Consider the following 19,346-nt stretch of genomic DNA (forward strand, 5'->3'; position numbering starts at 1 on the left):
TGAGCTACTGTTTGTATGAAAATGTGCTATATAAATAAATGTTGTTGTTGTTGTTGTTGCAAGCATTGACTGTTCGAGTATTTGGCCATGTTTTTGGGAACCACAAGGCCACCTGCTCTAACCCCTATGTCACCATGTCTCCAATCTTTTCCTCATATTTCAGTATATTGCTTATTAGTTTTAAAAGAATTTGTGTTTGGATGAATTGGATTGATTGGTTGGTTGGTTGACTGATTGGTTGATTGATTGACTGATTGACAGTCTGTACAGAAAGAGAATCTTTAGATTCTGTTTGATTAGAATTGGTGACTTTTTAATCATGATCCTTTAAGCGGATCTTTTCTGTAATAAAAGAAATACTTGGTTTCAAAAGCTATTTTCTCCTTTCTGAATACCATCAAGTCTCAGTGCACGCTCACTGAAGAATCTTCATTACGGAGATGTTAATTTTTATGAGAGATCACTAGACCTTGAGTTTTTAATCAAGACCTTGTTAGATCAGCCATCTTTGGTTATTTTTGTCACTTGACATCAGGTCTTTAACAGAATGTGCTCTGTTAATGTCTCTTTGACTTTACACAATCAAAACTCACAGCTAATGGCCTGAAAAGGACATTGCTAGAAGGAAGAAAGAATGAGAAAGAATAATTATCATTTGTCCTGAATGGGAGAAAATATCACTTCACAGCCTGACATAAAAAAGGAGTAATCAGTCTTTTAAGAACAATTCAGAATGTGCCTGATGCTAACATCTTAAATTCACATTTGTGTTTCCCTCAGAAATTGCCCAGCTTTGGCCCATATCTTGAAGAGAGAAAGAAGATTGTTTCAGATTATAAGCTGAAGATAAAAGGCAATATTAATAATGTACCAGCAGAAAGTGGGGATGGAAGACCATACATACCTCAGAAATCGGTACCAAGTGTGAAAGTAAGTGAGGTCTATAAGAAGACGTTTTGTGTTAGCTGCTGCGTGTACACAATGTAATGCACAAAAACACACATAAGCTCTTCTCATTTTTATATGCTATTCTTAAGTTTCAGCTTATGAAAAGACACAAAGGTATAAAAAACCTTGTTGATGATGTGCAAAGATAAATGTGAAAGCACTATTGACAAATCAAGCAAATCCGTATATGTAAAGAGTAAGTATTTGGCAATGTCAGAATGACTTTTTGCACACTTTTATATTATAAATGTAAATTCTCTGATTTTTTTTTTTTGCATAAATAATGCATAAAATTAATCTGAAAAAATACTGTGTGGTTTCTAATTAACAAATAGAAGCCAATTCATCTCTGCAATTGAGTAATTGTTTTGAAAAGGTAAGTATTACTTCAATGCTGAAAAATAAAACAATTGTTAAGAGACCATTTTTGTAGACACTTTAACCCACTAATACTATGACTGCCTTCTTGTTGTTTATCTACCACACGGCTGAGACAGGTCAAAACGTGACAATATGTAGTTTATGTCATGACAGTCATACTTGCTGTTCCCTTTTTCCAGTATAAGACTCTAACGATACATATGTAAATAATAATATATTTATAAAGACTTTATATGTATATTTCTATAATTCAGTCAAAAAATATCTGCATTTATTTTCTGTGGAATACTTATAACATGCATCAATACATAGAGCTTTACAAGCCAAATAACTTGACTGAACAGCATTGATAGCCCAAACTCCTACATTTACACCCATTTGTAAGAACAGCATCTCTTTATGCAGCAGTAAAATACAACATAAAATATTTTGTACAGATGTTGCTTTCTAATAAACAAAAAAAGATGCTGGTATTGCCTTGTAACATTTGGCTTAATCTTTGAAATAATTCCTTGGAAATTATTGTGTATATTTAAGATGGCCACCAAGAGGCAGCTGGAAAAATAAAAGCAATGTTTATGCGTTACACTGAATAGTACATTACAGAGTAAAAAGTCAACTTTTTAGTTTTTTTTGTTTCTGCTATAGCATTAAATTTATTAAAATATCCCAAATGTATGTGTGCTAAAATATTTTTCTGAATTAGTGAATTTTATTGCTGTTTGATATTATGGAAATTTTGTTTAATTCATTTATATAAATAATTTACTTCATTTTTTTTAATTTATATGCACATTAAACAATGCACTTTGATAAAACAATTTGGAGTTGCTAGTCACACTATGTAATGTGTGTAGGTTGGGGCCATTTTATATCGCTTAGAGATTTTACAGGCCTACAAACATAATAGTGTGCAAATAGGTAGCACTCTTCTGCCTAACTATTTGTTATGATAAATCAAACTTATTTTTCTCACTGTGAAGATGATAGAAGGAATTCCTCTGAAATTAAAGCCCATATGAGTAAGTTTAGCAACAGAATGATGTAACGTTTCATTGCTGTGAATGGTGATCCTAGGCAGGGGAGTCATTGGTGTAGATGCTGATAGATGAATTGCAGGGTTGAAGTTAGTAGATCTCAAAATGTTTGCCTAAGGGTTCCAGGAATGAAAAAGCATGAGCATTTCTTCTGCTATCACAATCTTTTATAATGTAAGTATACAAGTCTACTGCATATGTAAACCATTTTGGATGATGTTTATTTTAAAAGATGTTTTCTAACACTTTACAATTGATGTGTAAAATTGTTCCATCCCTATATAAAACTATTTTGTCTTATTTCAGCTTTCAGCAAGAAAGTCTGCTGAGGCAGAACTTATCTAGGTATGCTAAAAGAAAGCATCCATGGAAACCCATTTTTACTATAAGAATGAAGGGGGCAAGGAGCAATTTTGTCCTCCAGCATATGGCTCCCTCCAGCTTGGTAGTTTTTATCTGCCTGTCTTTAAAAAAAAAAAAATCTTTTCTTCATGTTCTGCAAAAGGGTTAGGAGCTTCCCTCCTACTCCCAGAAAATAATGCTAATTTAATTAACGACGTGTGAATGAACCTTTTCTTTGTCATTCCACTTCTGAAAAGTAACCCTTGGTGAGGCATTCCAATGAATACACCACAAATGTAATGAAATTAAGTTCTTTTCTTTGTTTCGTTATTGCAAATAATCAAGCATACAAGTACAATCCATAGTATCACTGGTGCAGAGAAGGCAGTGCCATAAGCAGCCATATATGTTAGGTCTTCAAAATGGGTTTTTAAATATGAAGACTTTTAAGCACTGCAAAATATTAGAATCAAGCTTTTGATCTCTTCTGAATGACCTGAGGGCAAACACTGGGAAGTATACTGGGAAGTCTGGAATCACATTTTCTGAGACTGAAAGGAAACCAGGGGTGGAGAGTACAGCTATTTGAAAACAAGTGTATGTAGGCTTAATACAGACAGAAAAGCAAGCAGAAATGTGTGAGTTCATTTTTATTTAAACTATTGGCTTGCTTTGCTCACCTACCCCACAGCCTGCGCTACGCGCCAGCCACTTCACGTCTCTGTTGCTCTCATATGTGGATTTCACTTTCACCAAACAACAGATCTTTCAATTCACATGAATATACACCTCTTCATTGGGAAGCGATGGCAACACGAATTAGACGATCAGCAATTCTCCGACTTAAAGTTTAAATCCGAACAATATTTTCAATCTCTTTTCGCTGTTCCGTATTTTCACCGAGTAATAATTTCCATTTGTTTGCGCTAATGCGATCTTTTTTTAGACATTTTTAAATTTTAGTACTTTAATTATCTCTATCCTGCTCTGCAGTGTATCCAACATTTTTTAATTCTTTATGATGTTCTACTTTGTCATCTACTCTTTGTCTTTTATTTCCGGCCCCGTGTGTGGTTAAAACTCTTGGCACAAAGTCTTGTTTCGCGGTACGTGAAAGTATCTCTCTGAAAAAGTCACATCTCGTGTCAAGCTAATAAGTCTTGTCTCGTCTGAGATTTTTTTACTATATATATAATAGAGAAATATGTTGTTATGACCAATCTCTCCTAGCTACAGGAGGAGTTCTGTCACCCATGATTAATATAATAATGAGCTGGCATTGCCCAGATACCCTCTGAGTTTCTGGTTTAAAGTCATATCAAGATCTATGCAGAGAAGGCAACAGGTCTGTAGACATCATTGGACATTTCATCTAGAAGGATGAATTAAATTATGAAGATGGAAAACAAATGTGCCTTGTATGAAGAAATTAATAGTAATTCAGTTTGCATTTTTTTTCTTGGGAGAAGCAAATACTTCTGTGAAAGAGTAGAAAAAAGTCTGTGAAGAATATATGGCCTATTAGGTAATGGACTACAGGAATACAAGTGAGCTTATTACAAACTGCTTCATTTTGTTGATGGAGGTCTGCTCTCTTGATATTCAAAGAGTAAAAATGCATTTTTTGTTTGATAGCAGACATAAAACATATATCACCATTAGTAAATTGTTTCATTATGGAAAATGTTTTCTTGTTTCTCTGAAACCATGTGCTAAAACCATTCAGATTAATTTTTTCCCACATCAAGCAGCACTTAATACCCTTGAATAACAAAAAGAAAACAGGATTTTAAGAATTTTTGCAATTTTTTAAAAAATTAAAAATGCATTTTTTTGACATTGACACAAGTATTCAGACCTTTTGCAGTGGCACTTGAAACTGACCTCCGGTGCATCCCATTCTACAGCCCTGAGATATGTCTATACTTTGTTTGAAGTCCACCAGTGGTTAATTTAATCGATTGCACAAGATTAGCAAAAGGCACACACCGGTGTCTAGAAGGTCCCACAGCTGACAATGTGTATCAGAGCAAAATCCAAGCCATGAGGTCAAAGGAATTGCCCACAGAAACAGGAATGTGTCAAGCCATGGATCTGGGGAAACCCACAAAAGCATTTCTATATCACTGAAGGTTCCCAAGAGCACAGTGGCCTGCATAATTCTTAAATCGAAGAAGTTAGTGACAACTATATCTGTTCTTAGAGCTGGCTGCCCAGACAAACTGAGCAATCGGGGGAGAGGGGCCTGAATAAGAGAGGTGAGCAAGAACTCAGTGGTCAATTTAGCTAAGCTCTAGAGACCCTGTGTAAACAATGGAGAAACTTCCAGAAGGACAACCACTACTGCAACACTCCACTAATCTGGAGTTTGCAGAAAGGCACCTAAAGGAAAGTTAGACTGTGAAAAATAAGATTTTGTGGTCTGATGAAACTAAGATTGAACTAGCATCTAGCATCAGTTCTAAGCATCATGCCTGAAGGAAACCAGGCACTGCTCATCACCTGCTCAATACCTTTCCAAAAGTGAAGCATGGTAGTGGCAGCATCATGCTGTGGTGCTGATTTTCAGTGACAGGGACTGGGAGAATTACCAGAATTGAGGGGAAGCTAAACAGAGCAAAGTAAAGAGATATTCTTAATAAAAAGCTCCAGAGTGTTCAGGACCTCAGACTGGCCTGAATGTTCACCTTTCACCTGCACAATAACCCTAAGTACAAAGCAAAGCCAACATGGAAGTGGCTTAGGGACAAGTCTGTAAATGTTCTTTAGTGGCCCAGCCAGAGCCCAGACTTGAACCCAATTGAACACCTCTGCGGAGACCTGAAAATGGCCATCTAATGATGGTCTCCATCTTGAAGACTTGAAGGAACACGAGAGGATCAGCAGGGAAGAATGGTTGGAAATCCACAAATGTAGATATGCGAAGCCTGATGCATCATCCTCTACACGACACCAGGTTGTAATTGCCTTCGAAGGAGCTTAAACTATGTTCTGAGCAAAGTTTCTGAATACTTGAGTCAATGTGATATTTCACTTTTTTATTTTTAATAAATTTGCAAAAAATGTCAAAAATCATGTTTTTGCTGTCTCATTCAAGGGTGTTGAGCATTGCTGAGGGAAAAAAAGGAATTTAAATGATTTTATCAAAATTTTATCAACATAACAAAATGCCTAAAAAGTGACGGAGTCTAAACACTTTCCGTAGGCATGGAATATGCTTTGAGTAAGCATGAACAAACAAAATATAAATTCACATATTTGAGGAAACTTTTTGTGCAGCCAGGAATGCTTAGAACCTCAGAATTTTGTAGTTTCTAGTCTGTGTCTCTCAATCAAAGACAGCTGACATATGGGCTTTTGTGTATATGTGTCTGTGTGTCAAGTGTCATGTTTTGTTCACACAATTTTACAGGACGTGATTGGCAGAGCATTGAAGTACATTGGATCTTACGAGCAACTGAACAACAAGGAACAGGTTGTGGCATTGATTGACGAGGAGATGTGCATTAACTGCGGAAGATGCTACATGACCTGTAATGACTCTGGATACCAGGTACAAACACTGCTCTAATAAGCCAAATGTCTCGTTCATGTTTTGAACTATTCCTAAGGCATAGTACAGTAGAAATGAAATCAATAATTTGTAAATGTGATCAATGCTTAATGCTAAACAACTATGCCGAAAAAAAATCTGAATATAAAATAATTTGGCAGGAGATTCATGAGACTGTTTTTTTTTTTGTTTTAACTTTAAATGTCCACATTACACATTTCAGTGGTTTAAATCCAGTAGAGAAAATGCCTAAGGTGTAACTAAATTTGAACTAGAAGACAGAATGTGCTACTCTTAGAAAACAAGTTATTTTTGCAACTAATTTTAGAATACCTGTATTTAATTCATTAGAGCCATTCATCTTAAAATCACTTGACGTGAAATTTCCTTAAGCATTTGTTAACTAGTAAGTTTATATCTTTAATAGTAGTTACATTTCAGACAGGGCTTGTTACTTGAGCATAATATTGGATACTTGAAATAACTTAGACTTTAATTGGTTTGAAAATATACTTTGAAAAATAGTCTGCGTATGATGTGCTTGTTGATGATACAAGGCTTCTATTTTAATAAATGCATAATTGCATGATGGTAGACTTACTGCTGAGCAAAAGAATCTGTTAATGTGCCTTCATTTTATCATTGGAGTATTTTAATAAGTAGAAATATTAGTCATTACTACAAAACATTGCCAATAATGTGCATACAAGTCACAAAATAGGCTGCTTGGCTGTGTAACACATTGAAATTTATTTGGCAATGACATTCCAGGTGTGTGTGCATTCAAGGCTGCCTTTCTTTGCTAATGGTAACAAAATGTGATCTAATCAAATGGCACTGGTCAAGGTATAAAGATGACTGAGTCATGCTTAGGCGACCATAGGAAGAGGGGTCAAGAAAACTGCCACTCTGTGCAACTTTAATGGGCAGGCATATTAGCTTTAATAGTTTACTAAGTATGTAACAGTAAATTATTTTTTCAACTTGTTTTTCCTCAGCGTTTTACTCTAAAAATTATCTCCTTTTTATAAAGGATAAAACTCAACACTGTTAACAAAACATCCACCCATTTATCCATTTTCTTACAACATTTAATGCGGTTTTAGGGTTACAGGGATGAGGCCTACTGCAGGAGGTGTCAACCCTGAAAACACGTGCACTCATTCTCCGTGATAATTTACAGTCTCCTGTTAACCTCTTACACATATCATTGTGGCAGGAAAACCCACAGGCACTCTAGAAGAATGTGCAAACTGCATACTGGCAGTCACCCAGCTAGGATTGTAACCCACTCTCCTGGAGTTGTGAAAAAGCAGCATCAACCACTGTGCTGTGCAAGTCTGGAAACAGCATAGGAAACTCTGCATTCTACGCAATAATACAGAAGTAGTGTCTATGTTTTATTTATGGTGGGTTGTGGGAAATCAGTACGACAAAACGTTTATTATATTTTATATTTTTGTTTATTGTATTTACCCCATTTTTTGACACTTATTGCACCAAACCTACCTGCCCTTCCAAAACAGTTTTCCATTTTTTTCCTTCCTGTTTTGGGAGTTATTTCTTGTCTTTCTAGGTAGTCAAGGCTTGGGATGGCCTGTCAAAACCCATGGTGACACTCCTTGTTTGATTTTGAGCTATACATTATACATTCTACTTGAAAAGCACAAAGTTAAGGAAAGGGAATCTTGTTCTGTTACCTTTGATAATATACTACATCTTACTAAGCTTTCAAAATTTTATGTGCATAATGTCTACAGTTTTATATTGAATAATAAATGTGAATTAAAACCAAAGCTCTTGGCACACAAGATAATGCAAAAGTAAAGACATTCTATTAACTTTAAGATTTTTAGGGAAATTATAGGATTTTACATTCTTTTCCATTTGCTTTGTCTTAGTCAGGAAGGAAGCAACACATCCATAATTTTGGGTAGACTGTGTGTTTTTTTCTTCTTTTTCCAGTTTTTTTTCAGTAGCATTTTTGAAGGTATGTGAATCATGATAGATATATTCCCAAATTACTAGCATACAAATTAAAATGCAATATAAACTTTACAAACAACTAGCCCGAGTAAAGCAGTTTGACCAGTTTGATCTGGCTGCAATGCATACCAGTTTGATCTGGCTGCAATGCATAGACTCAAAGCAATCTGCATTATAACTACAGATATTTTATTATCACATCCCATTAAGATCGTGGTCACTCATTGTGCCCTGAGCCATCTCAGTTGGAGTTTAATTCACCTTCAACTAATTAGCTTTAAAGTTAGTTTCTCACACCGTAGAAGAGAGACTTGATGCTTAAGAACAGAAACTCGACAATATCAGACTTACTGCGTTTTTACCTCCACAGCATCGAGACACCATGCCATGCAGCCTACATTCTCAGTTGGACTATCCCAAAGTTATCCACCAATTTTCATAAAATAGTCTGTTGATACATCACATTATATTATTTCAATATCATATTTCAAGCCATCCACTTAAAAAGAACTGAATCATGTTAAGATGTACCTATTTGTGGCTTGAAAAACAAGACTGTGCATAAAGAAAAAACAAACAGATTTCACTGTAAAGATATGGAAATTTAGGTATAAAGATGTAGATGCACAGTTTACTGTGTTTAAACATATCACTAAACTCCCAATAGTCTTCCACCAATATTCACTATTACTAATTTGTTTGTGGGGATTAGGAGAAGTGTAGATTCCAATATGAATGGCACCTGAAAAAGATTTCCTCTTGTAAATTCAATTACATCAGAAAGTGCTTTGCCATTTAAAACTACCAAAATCTGGCTTCTGCTAGTGACTGTTGATACAGTTGTCCCACAACCCCCCACTTTTTTATTCTTCTTTTATTGGATATTATAAAGTACTAGATATGATAGTGGGGCGGCACAGTGGTGCAGTGGTAGCGCTGCTGCCTCACAGTTTCCCAGGTTCTCCCTGCATGGAGTTTGCATGTTCTCCCCGTGTCTGTGTGGGTTTCCTCCCACAGTCCAAAGACATGCAAGTTAGGTGCATTGGTGATTCTAAATTGTCCCTAGTGTGTGCTTGGTGTGCGTGTGTGTGTGTGTGTGTGCGTGCGTGCCCTGTGGTGGGCTGGCGCCCTGTCAGGGGTTTGTTTCCTGCCTTGTGCCCTGTGCTGGCTGGGATTGGCTCCAGCAGACCCCCATGACCCTGTGTTAGGATATAATGGGTTGGATGATGGATGGATGGATAGATATACTAGTGTTGAGGACCTTTGATGTACAATCATGTGAGCATCCAACATGTGTTAACTCATAGTTATAATTGTACTTTTCTCTTTTTCCTTCGCACTCTTACAGTTCTTGTGCCTCACTCAAAACATTGTATATAATGAATGTGCTCTCTGAAAAAATTTACACACACAATAACATTGTTCAGTAACTAGTTCCTTGGTTATGCTGATGTTAAGATGCAGACAAGTCTATTTGCACTAAGAAACAAAGTTCACTATGTAACTCCTCTCCTCTTATCTCATCCCCTTTATCAATTCACCCCACAATTGCTGGATCATCTGAGAATTTCCGAAGGTGACATGATCTGTTGTTATATTTATAGTTTGAGGTGTACTGAGTGAAGAGCAAAGGAGACAGGACTATTCCTTGTAGTGCTCCAGTGTTGCTCACATTGGTATCAGAGACACAGTCCTTGAGCCTCACAAACAGGGGTCTGTCCGACAGATAGTCAATTATCCAGACACCATAGGCTCATCCACTTGCATATCTCTGAGCTTACCCCTTATAAGTGATGACTGGATGGTACTAAAGGAGCTGGAGAAATTAAACAACATAATTCTTGTGGAGCAGATAGATAATTGCATTCTCCGCTCCAATCTTTGTCCAGTAGGCAAAATGCAGTAGCTCCAGGTGGTCTACCACAAGAGGACCCATAAAGACCAGGACCAGTCTCTCAAATGTCTTCATGATATGAGATGTAAGCACCACTGGCCTGTAGTCATTAGGTGAAGAGGTCTCTGTTCTTCACTCTTTTCTCATTGCTGCTTCTGGGTTATTATCTTTTCCACCCTTCCTGTTACCCTGTCATATTCCTCTTTTGTCTCTGTACTTGGACATTGACACTTTATATGTGTGTTGTGAACCACTGAAGCAATGCATCTCGCAAGACTTTATTATTTATGACAGGATATTGTAGAAACAGTATATTACAAATAATAGCAATCCTAAAACATTACACATTTGTGGAAAACTACATGTAGAATTATTTAAAAATGTACTTCCATTATTTATTATATAAATTGATGATTTTGTTTTCAAAATAAAATCCAGTAAAATCACTAATATTGATGTAATAAGTTATTCTTTTTCTTGAGTTTTATTTTCCCTTTCCTTCAGATTATAGATAGATAGATAGATAGATAGTGTGGCAGTAGGGGATAGATAGTGTGGCAGTAGGGGGTGCTAGTGCTCCCTTGAACCCTCAGGTACAACTCCAGACACCAGGTAAAAGTCCAAGACTCTTTATTATTTTTTACAGTGCACCAAGCACCTTTCACACTACTCATATATAATAAACTCTTTCAAACAAACTCTCCTCCTCGCCCAGACACTTGCTCCTCTACCTCCCAGCTCAGCTCGTTGTCTGGAGCGAGGCACCGCCCTTTTATAGCCCCTGACCCGGAGGTGTTTCTGTCCCAACAGTCCACAGTTCCTTATTCCTTCCGGGTCAGGGCAATTAGTCCTTTACTTCAACCCGGGAGCACAACATTTCTTCCTGTCACGTGACCGTGACGTACTCCCTGGTAACACGGCATCACAGAGCTCATTAATCCCCCCACAGCGACTCCTGGTTGTCCCCAAGGTATCCAGCAGGGCTGTGTATAAACACTACAAAGTCCATAAGGCCCTGCTGGACCTCGGGGCACTATCCTGCTGTCGGGAGAGCTCCTCCTGGCAGCCTGGGGGTGAGGACCGGCATGGGAAGCCGGCAGTCCTCCACAATAGATAGATAGATAGATTTGTTGATTTCTCTCCATCCAAGCTATACAGTTTATTACTGCAAACCACAATCCTCCAAACACATACAGACTTCTGGTCTGGATAATAAGAGAGCCTCTGATGTCAATGACAGGCTTGTAGGTGGCAGTAAAATGTTCAGATATGCCCATTTGTGCCACAGGTTTATATTTAATGCCTTTAACATCTGAATAGAATGGTCGTTCTTGCTGTGTCCTCAAATGAAACATTCTGATAAATGTTTGTTCCTTACAGTGTTCCCTGGTTGACGTCACCAGCATTCTAAGGTCAGAATGATTCATTAATAAGGTGTTGGTAATAGAGGGAATCATTTCTGTTGCTTAGTTAATAAACATCAACCAGGAAGATGTTACTTATCTCACCTAGGGTGTAACATGGATGAATTCCGTTTTTTGCCCGGATCACACATTATAAGGTTTAATTATATTGTGCTCACTTTTTACCATTGCTCATTCACATAAACCTCCAGTCTCCCTCCAGCCTTTTCCTTTACATCTGGTTTTATGAGATAAACCACATACAGCATTAAATAGCATCTGAAATGAGAGGATTAAACTGGCCCTATGTAGTACTCAAAATACCACAATACTTGAACACAGTGTGACTTGTCATGAGATGTGACAGTTGAATCAACTTATTTAAAAGCGATTGGGCATTCCACATTATATAGAGACAGGCCACTTCTGAAACCATTCCATCTTACTTTTACCATCGCTATGGATCTTCCTCCTTTCCATCTTTGAACAAGTTGTTCATCCAATAAGGTTTAACACAGCTCTTTATGCAATAGTGATGGCAAGGCTCCCAGCTGAATACAGGAGTATTTAATATATACCATTTTATGTTCTCAGTGTCTCTTACATGTTGTAGACATAAAGTAGTCTGCGACATCTCTCAAGTTTGCAGCTTGTCCAAAAAATGGAGATAAGCCAGCACTTGAGTTTGTAATGACAGCAGCATATCTTCAATTTAAAAATCAATTTGAAAATGTATAGTAACATGCCAGAAGCCAAATCTTAACATTAATTAATAAAATTAATAATTATAAAAAAAAGGAAAAAAACTTTTGTAAAAGGCTCCAGCATGAATGGCACATAATTGTATATATTAAATTTCAATGAATGTTTTATTTTTCTGAAACATCTGCATTTTTTGTAACCTTTCATTTCATGTCCACATTCATACCATAATTCTGTTTCCAAATGGGGCAAATCACACTCCCATGTGTTTCCATTTTTTGTGTCTATTAATCTCTTCTACTATTAAGAATGTTTTGTCTGCCTCTTCAGATTTTAAGTTACTACTACACAATTGCACACTAGCGTTCTTGAGGCTCTCTTTATTAAGTGTCAGAAATGACAAATATCACCGAAACAATGTATCTTTCAGAAACATAATCCATAATCATGCAGATTGAAAGTAGAGTAGCAGCGGTTCCTCATCAATATACTGATCACATTTATTTTCCCATCCCTCTGTTCTTCCTTCTCATTCCTTCTGATATTTGGGCCGCCAGAAATACCACAATACCCCTTTAACCTGATCTTGTTCCTCCACATCACCACACACTACGTATGTTTCCACAAAACTTTGAACATGTGGCAGCGACTGCACACCAAAAAGACTTTTTTTTCACGCTCTGCTATCTTCTGTGGGCATCAAATGGAAAAACGTTTGCCTATGTGATGTGTCGCCATCAATCATGACTCACAATACAGACAGCAGGAAAATGAAATATTGGTAGTCCTCGTATTCTTCTGCTTATTTTTCTTTTTTTGTTTTGTTATGAACACTGTAGATCATTTTTACATATGTAATGCAGTTTCCATTTTTTTGTTGTGAAAACAAATATGGCTAGTTCTGTCAAATAACAATAGCCAAGGACAGCAAGTAGAGATTAGTTTACTAGCATGTTTTCAGAATGTAAACAGGCCATGTTTCAGTGCGGAAATTCAGTTAGTGTGATATGTGTATGGGTTTAATTTTATGAATAAAAATGCTTATTTGGATGGCAGAGGCATTGTACCATAGTTGAAAGGTGAAGATGTCTTGACATCACACAACATGAGTACCAGGAGCAAGATTCTGTAAAGGAGAGATAATATTCTATTATAAATAAAAACATACATAATTTGGAGAATCTGTTAAAAAAATCCAGTGTTAGCATTTTCCATAGGTGGCAGATGAAGTTGATAGTTGAATCGCATTGGCATTCAGTGCTTAAACACTTACTCTGGTGCATTAATCAAGGATTGCAATGACATGTAAATATAATGATTCTTTAATGGCACGATATAGTTCTTTAATAGATTCTATGGTTCTTCATAAAGCCATTGCTTAACAAAGCACCATTTAATTCTGGGAAGGGTTCTTTATGCTTTGAAATACTTTCCAATATATAGAAAAAAACCTGAATTTTTAATGTATTGTAGGCTACCAATCAGGACACTAACAGATTAATAAAACCTTCACTTATCTTGTGTTAATGTATGCAGCAAGAGTCTTTTTAAAATCATGAGCCATTGGTGTTTCACAAATATGTTATCATTAATTCATGATTATTTATAAAGCCTGTTACAGATCTTAATTAATATAGGTTATTTCTGGAACATTTACACTGATGGGTCTGTTGCAAACCAAAAATGGTTCCCTTATGGCATCACTCTGAAGAACCACTCTGGCACCTTTGCTCGAATTGAGCCTTAGTTATGACATCGTGAATTGGTTATCAGACATGGTGCAGCAGTAGCTGGGCAACAGAAAAGCAAAATGATTGTGATCAACTGCAAGGACAAGCAAGACGATATCCCCCTAAGCACTGACCACAATGCAGCAACTGCCAATGTTTGTGTCAGGGGGAATGTGGAAGTCACTAAGCCTTGCGCTGTGGTTGCCTACATTAACATAAAGAGTGTGTCGATCATGTAGATCAGGCACTAACTTTCTACCCTCTCATGTGCAAGCAACAGATAAATTGATTATAAGAAGAGTGCACAACAAACATACTACTACTGTGCTGATTGTGATATATTGTGTCTATTTCAAAACATATCACGTGAAGGATGTGTAATAATCCTGCATCAGTATAGTACTGGTCACAATACCTACCTTACTTACCTACTGTATTTATGTTGATGTTTGGCATTTACATGTTTCTGTTACACGTAATATCCATCCATTCCTTATCCAGCCCGCTATATCCTAACTACAGGGTCACGGGGGTCTGCTGGAGTCAATATCAGCCAACACAGAATGCAAGGCAGGAAACAAACCCCGAGCAGGACGCAAGCCCACCATAGGGCACACACACACACGGGACAATTTAGAATCGCCAATGTACCTAACCTGCATGTCTTTGGACTGTGGGAGGAAACCCACGCGACAAGGGGAGAACATGCAAACTCCACAAAGGTAGCGAACCCGGGTCTCCTAACTGCGAGGCAGCAGCACTACCCACCGCACCACCATGCCGCCCGTTACACGTAATATAATTTTTATTATTAAGATAAATTTGTTTTGGGCTTGTTTTTCCTGGGGTAAACATAACACTAAGGAGGCAACACAATATGAACTTTCATACATTGAAGACTGTTAAAAAAAACACATGCTAATACACAATTGTGAATTGTCCCTAAAGCTACACGTCCCTGATTTACTCCATGACTGATTGGCAAGAAATTCTCGGATATTTGAAGACAAGCTGAGGAAAATTGATTTTCACTAATTGATCAATCTCATGGCTCTGAGGTCCAGAAATGTCCAGCCTCACCAAAAAGTTAAAATCTACGCATTCTCTTGCCCATTGTCTTTCTCACACACAAGCACTACTATTAATACAGTCTTCCAAGAAGCACCTAGTTTAGCTCTCTACATTAAAGCTCTCTCAAGCACTGACTTCTGATGCACAGTATTTACAAATGGTTTCTCTCAAAGAGCAATTGGGGCAATTGTGTTACTTAAAATGGTTTGAATATGTGAACCTCCTAGCCTGCCTAGCCTGCATAAAAATTAAAACCTGTTTACGATGATGATGATGATTATTAATAAGTGATTTTATTTAACTTCACTCCTCTCTCTGTTTGTTTGTAAGGGATCAAATCTTGCAACTGATTTTAAACCCACTTTTGGCAAAGTGAATTTCTTCAAATTTTGCATATGTGTTCTTTATCGATGACAATACAATAATCTGTCAAAACCCATGGCATTACATAATAAATTTCGCCATAATCAGTGGTTATGCGATTCCAATTAACGCACACACAACAACAATGTAGAAAGAATATAATGAGATATAGGAGCATACATGTGAGAGATGAATCGGATTGCCTCCACTTCCCTCTTCCAGTGAGTGGAGTGGGCAAATATGCGTGCCGACTTTACTTGTTTACTCTTGTGAAGGAGTGGCCTTGATGATCACGGTGAGGAAGTATTGCTGTAAGCTTGCTCTTCTGTTGTCAATATTTTTACTTTCATAGTGGCCGAGCGCTAATATAATTCTTTTTAGTATTCAAATAATTCTGCAAAGAAGATATATTATGTAATACTTGTAAAGAAGCTTCCCATTCAGGAAAAATGATTAAAGAAAAATCATCTGCAAAATGCTCAAAAACTAAAAAGAAAAAAATAAAATATTAAAAAACAATTTTAATTAAAATGATTTAATTTACTTTAGTTATAAATGCACTAAGAAACAAAAAATAAATTTTTCTTTTACTACAATATTTATTGTTATATGTGACTAAATAAAATTGTGGGGTGCACATAAACTAATTAATTCAATCAATTAATAGTATAGCTATTTTCATGATAAATTAAAAAAATCAACAATATTGTCATTCCCCTCCATGCTAAACAACTTTCAAAAATTATTTGGATGGGAGATAACATCATCGGATCCTGAAAATCCTTCCACTACAATGGCGAAAACGGCGGACTCTACACATTGGGCCCCAACTCCCGAACCGGGTTTTGCCATTGGCTTCCTTCGTCTTTTATGCAGTGTAAGCCATCATTAAACTAAGCTGTTATTTCTCTTATATGATTTCTTACCGCCATATCACTAAGGGAAGGGTATCGCCTTTTAATATCATATCTATATAGTTTCAAGTTATGTAGAATGCCACAATTACAAAAGAACTCATTCCCAAAGGAGCTAACACCCCCTGTTGGATACATCCTGAATTGTCCATTTTTTTTTCCCTACAGTGTTTTTTTTTTTAATTTTTTCTTGTCTTCTTAGGAATTCAAGATTGGGGGTCTGTCAAAGAACAAGTCTTGTTAAAGCCCATTGAGGCATTCCTTGTGTGATTTTGGACTATACAAGAAATAAATTGTTGTTGTTGTTGTTGTAGTAATAGAGTGTCTTAGTGATTTCAGCCTGTGGACACTAAATTGTTTCACTGACTAATTAGTTCCACTTGGTGCTACTAGCCTGTAGACATTTGATTATTTCATCAAAGTGGTGGAAGGGAGGGACACCCCTTGGTGCTTTCATCCCGAAGCACTGCTGTCACCCAGTGCACGCCTCCCCCAGTGACGCCACTGACTTGAATGGTCCATTTTCAAACCTGATTAATCTAATTATAGGGTTACAGAGGGCTACAGCCAATCCCAGCAGCAACAGGTTCATCATGAGGCACATAGATGTATGCACCCACAATCGGACCACCATTCAATCTAACATGCATTCTTCAGAGAATCGGGAGTAGCTTATAAAAAAGCAGTAAAAATGAGAATATGTGAGAGAAAGCATTTAGAACTTTGCCACCACCTTACAATCTGCTAAACCAGTGTGTGTTAAACATTTATAAACCCCTTTAATAATGTTTTTTCAGATGTGAAGTTCTTTAACAGTTTCAAAAATATGTTTTTGCAAAGAAGCATACGCTTTTGTGTTCTGAAAATATGGTGTTTATGAATTTCAACGTTTAAAACAATATAAATGTATGGCTTGCAAACAGCTGAATGTGATATTCATTGTATCCCTCCTTTTCTAGTCCATTTTCTTCTAAAACACAAAACAATATGCTCTGACTCAAAGAGCTTTTTGAGTGCCACCTAATACTAACACTAATTCAATAGTCTTTTGTTTCCTTTGCAGGCTATTAAGTTTGACCCTGAGACCCACCTGCCTTCCGTTTCTGACAGCTGTACTGGGTGCACTCTGTGTCTTAGCGTGTGCCCCATAATCGATTGCATCAAAATGGTTGCCAGGACAACACCTTATGAACCAAAAAGAGGCCTGCCCTTAGCTGTTGATCCAGCGTGCTGAAAGAGCTCAGGTTCATCCATTGAAAAATGACCTCCTCTCTGCCTCACAGCATTGATCAACTTCTTAATTATAGTGTGAAAAATGTTCTTTATTATGAAAAAGCAATAATTAGCCAGAGTAACAGTTAAATTTTCTAAAGCCAATTATATGAAACAACTCTGTAAACACATGCTCCCTAACAATTGTACTTTATGCACGTTCTGTTGGGGTTCTCTAGTGTTAACTGTATCTCACTGCCATTAATATGAGGAATTGAAAAAGTAAAGAAGAAGTAAACTCTTTTTGTTTTTAATCTAAGCAATAAAAACTCCTTTGTTATGTTATAGCATTTGCTGTTGACCTTGATGTCCTACATTCCACATAATTGTGCTTTTCTTCAAATGCTCTTGTTTTTTTCCATTTCCATTTCATATATTTGATTGTGCTGAAATGTGTTAATAAGTCTAAATAATTCAAAAACATCACTGCACAAGATTTATAAGCAGTGGGTTAATTTAGAACATTTCAGCTTTGATTTTTTCAGGCTTTAAAATGAAGCACTATTTCTTATCTTAGAGAACTGGTAATACTTAACATTTTAAATAAAGAGAAACACACATTTTAATTAGTTGTTTTATTTAATATGTTATTATTTGGTCAATTGTAGGAGTTTAGAATTACATTAACTATATTCAACTATGTAACCACTAATTATGAAAGACAATTTAAACCTTGTGTTGGTCTCATTTTGTATACCAGCAGATGTTTATTTTTGTTTAAAACATATGAAAAACTTGTAACAGCTTAAAAAAGTTATAATGCAAATGCCAAAAGAAGAACTTGTACCTAAATGTGATACCTTTTTTAAATAGCATGATTAATAAAGAATTAAATTCTAACCTATCCAGTTCATTGGTGTGAAAGCATCTTGTTTTCTTAGTATAGCATTTTCTACACAGTTTTAAGTAAGAATTGGTCATCTTGCGTAATGAATTCTTTGGGCATAACACTGTAATTCTCTGTGGTCCAAAGTGTTTTAGCAATGGGAAGAACAAGGCAGGAGATTTTTACAATTCTAGTTACATTCACTGAACCTTTGGCACTCCTTGTGGATCTTAAGACCTCCTGCAGCTGTTGGGCCAAAAATGACACCTAACAAAGCATGAGAATGGATGTCACACACCTGTGATCAGTAAATATGCTCTGGCCAAGGGAATATGTGACAGTGATGTAGTTTCACAGCTGTATGGTGCAACTTTGGAAGGCTAACAGTATTCTGGGCACTGTGAGTAAAAATGGCAGCTAACAGTAAGCAGACATTTAACACTGAATATATGATTAAAGTGAGTTTAGTTGTTGTGTGCCATATGGACAGATGTATTATAAAAATACAAATAAGGAGCAGTTCTACATTATTAAGTCCTGTATTGTACAGTATATTTGAATTTGTCACCATTCCCAAGAAATCAGACTTGAAGAAACACAACAAGTACAGAATAAATTAAAGAGTCATGATGGTGTGGGGGCGGCAGGGTGGCACAGTGGGTGTGTCTGTGTTGGTTTCCTCCCACAGTCCAAAGAGGTGCAGGTTAGGTGCATTGGTGATCCTAAATTGTGTCCTAGTGTGTGCATTGGTGTGTGTGTGTGTGTGTGTGTGTGTGTGTGTGTGTGCCCGGTGTTGGGTTGGTGCCCTGCCCAGGGTTTGTTTCCTGCCTTGTGCCCTGTATTGGCTGGGATTGGCTCCAGTGGACCCCCATGACCCTGTGTTAGGATATAGCGGGTTGGATAATGGATGGATGGATGATGGTG

The 19,346-nt window shown here is 36.8% G+C and overlaps 1 protein-coding gene across 3 annotated transcripts in view; it reads left to right on the forward strand.

The window, feature by feature from the left end:
- LOC120514913 (dihydropyrimidine dehydrogenase [NADP(+)]-like) overlaps nucleotides 1–18,447 on the forward strand; it is a 1,294,590-nt gene extending 1,276,143 nt beyond the window's left edge. For all 3 annotated transcript variants that reach the window (XM_039735551.1, XM_039735552.1, XM_039735553.1), the window contains 3 exons: nucleotides 781–930; nucleotides 6,121–6,261; nucleotides 17,388–18,447. In XM_039735551.1, the coding sequence (XP_039591485.1) occupies nucleotides 781–930; nucleotides 6,121–6,261; nucleotides 17,388–17,558 (462 nt within the window). In that variant the 3' untranslated portion in view covers nucleotides 17,559–18,447. The remainder of the gene's footprint in view (nucleotides 1–780; nucleotides 931–6,120; nucleotides 6,262–17,387) is intronic.
- Nucleotides 18,448–19,346: the final 899 nt, after the last annotated feature.

Source organism: Polypterus senegalus, chromosome 14 (genome assembly GCF_016835505.1).
Source record: "Polypterus senegalus isolate Bchr_013 chromosome 14, ASM1683550v1, whole genome shotgun sequence".
NCBI classification, from domain to species: domain Eukaryota; kingdom Metazoa; phylum Chordata; class Cladistia; order Polypteriformes; family Polypteridae; genus Polypterus; species Polypterus senegalus.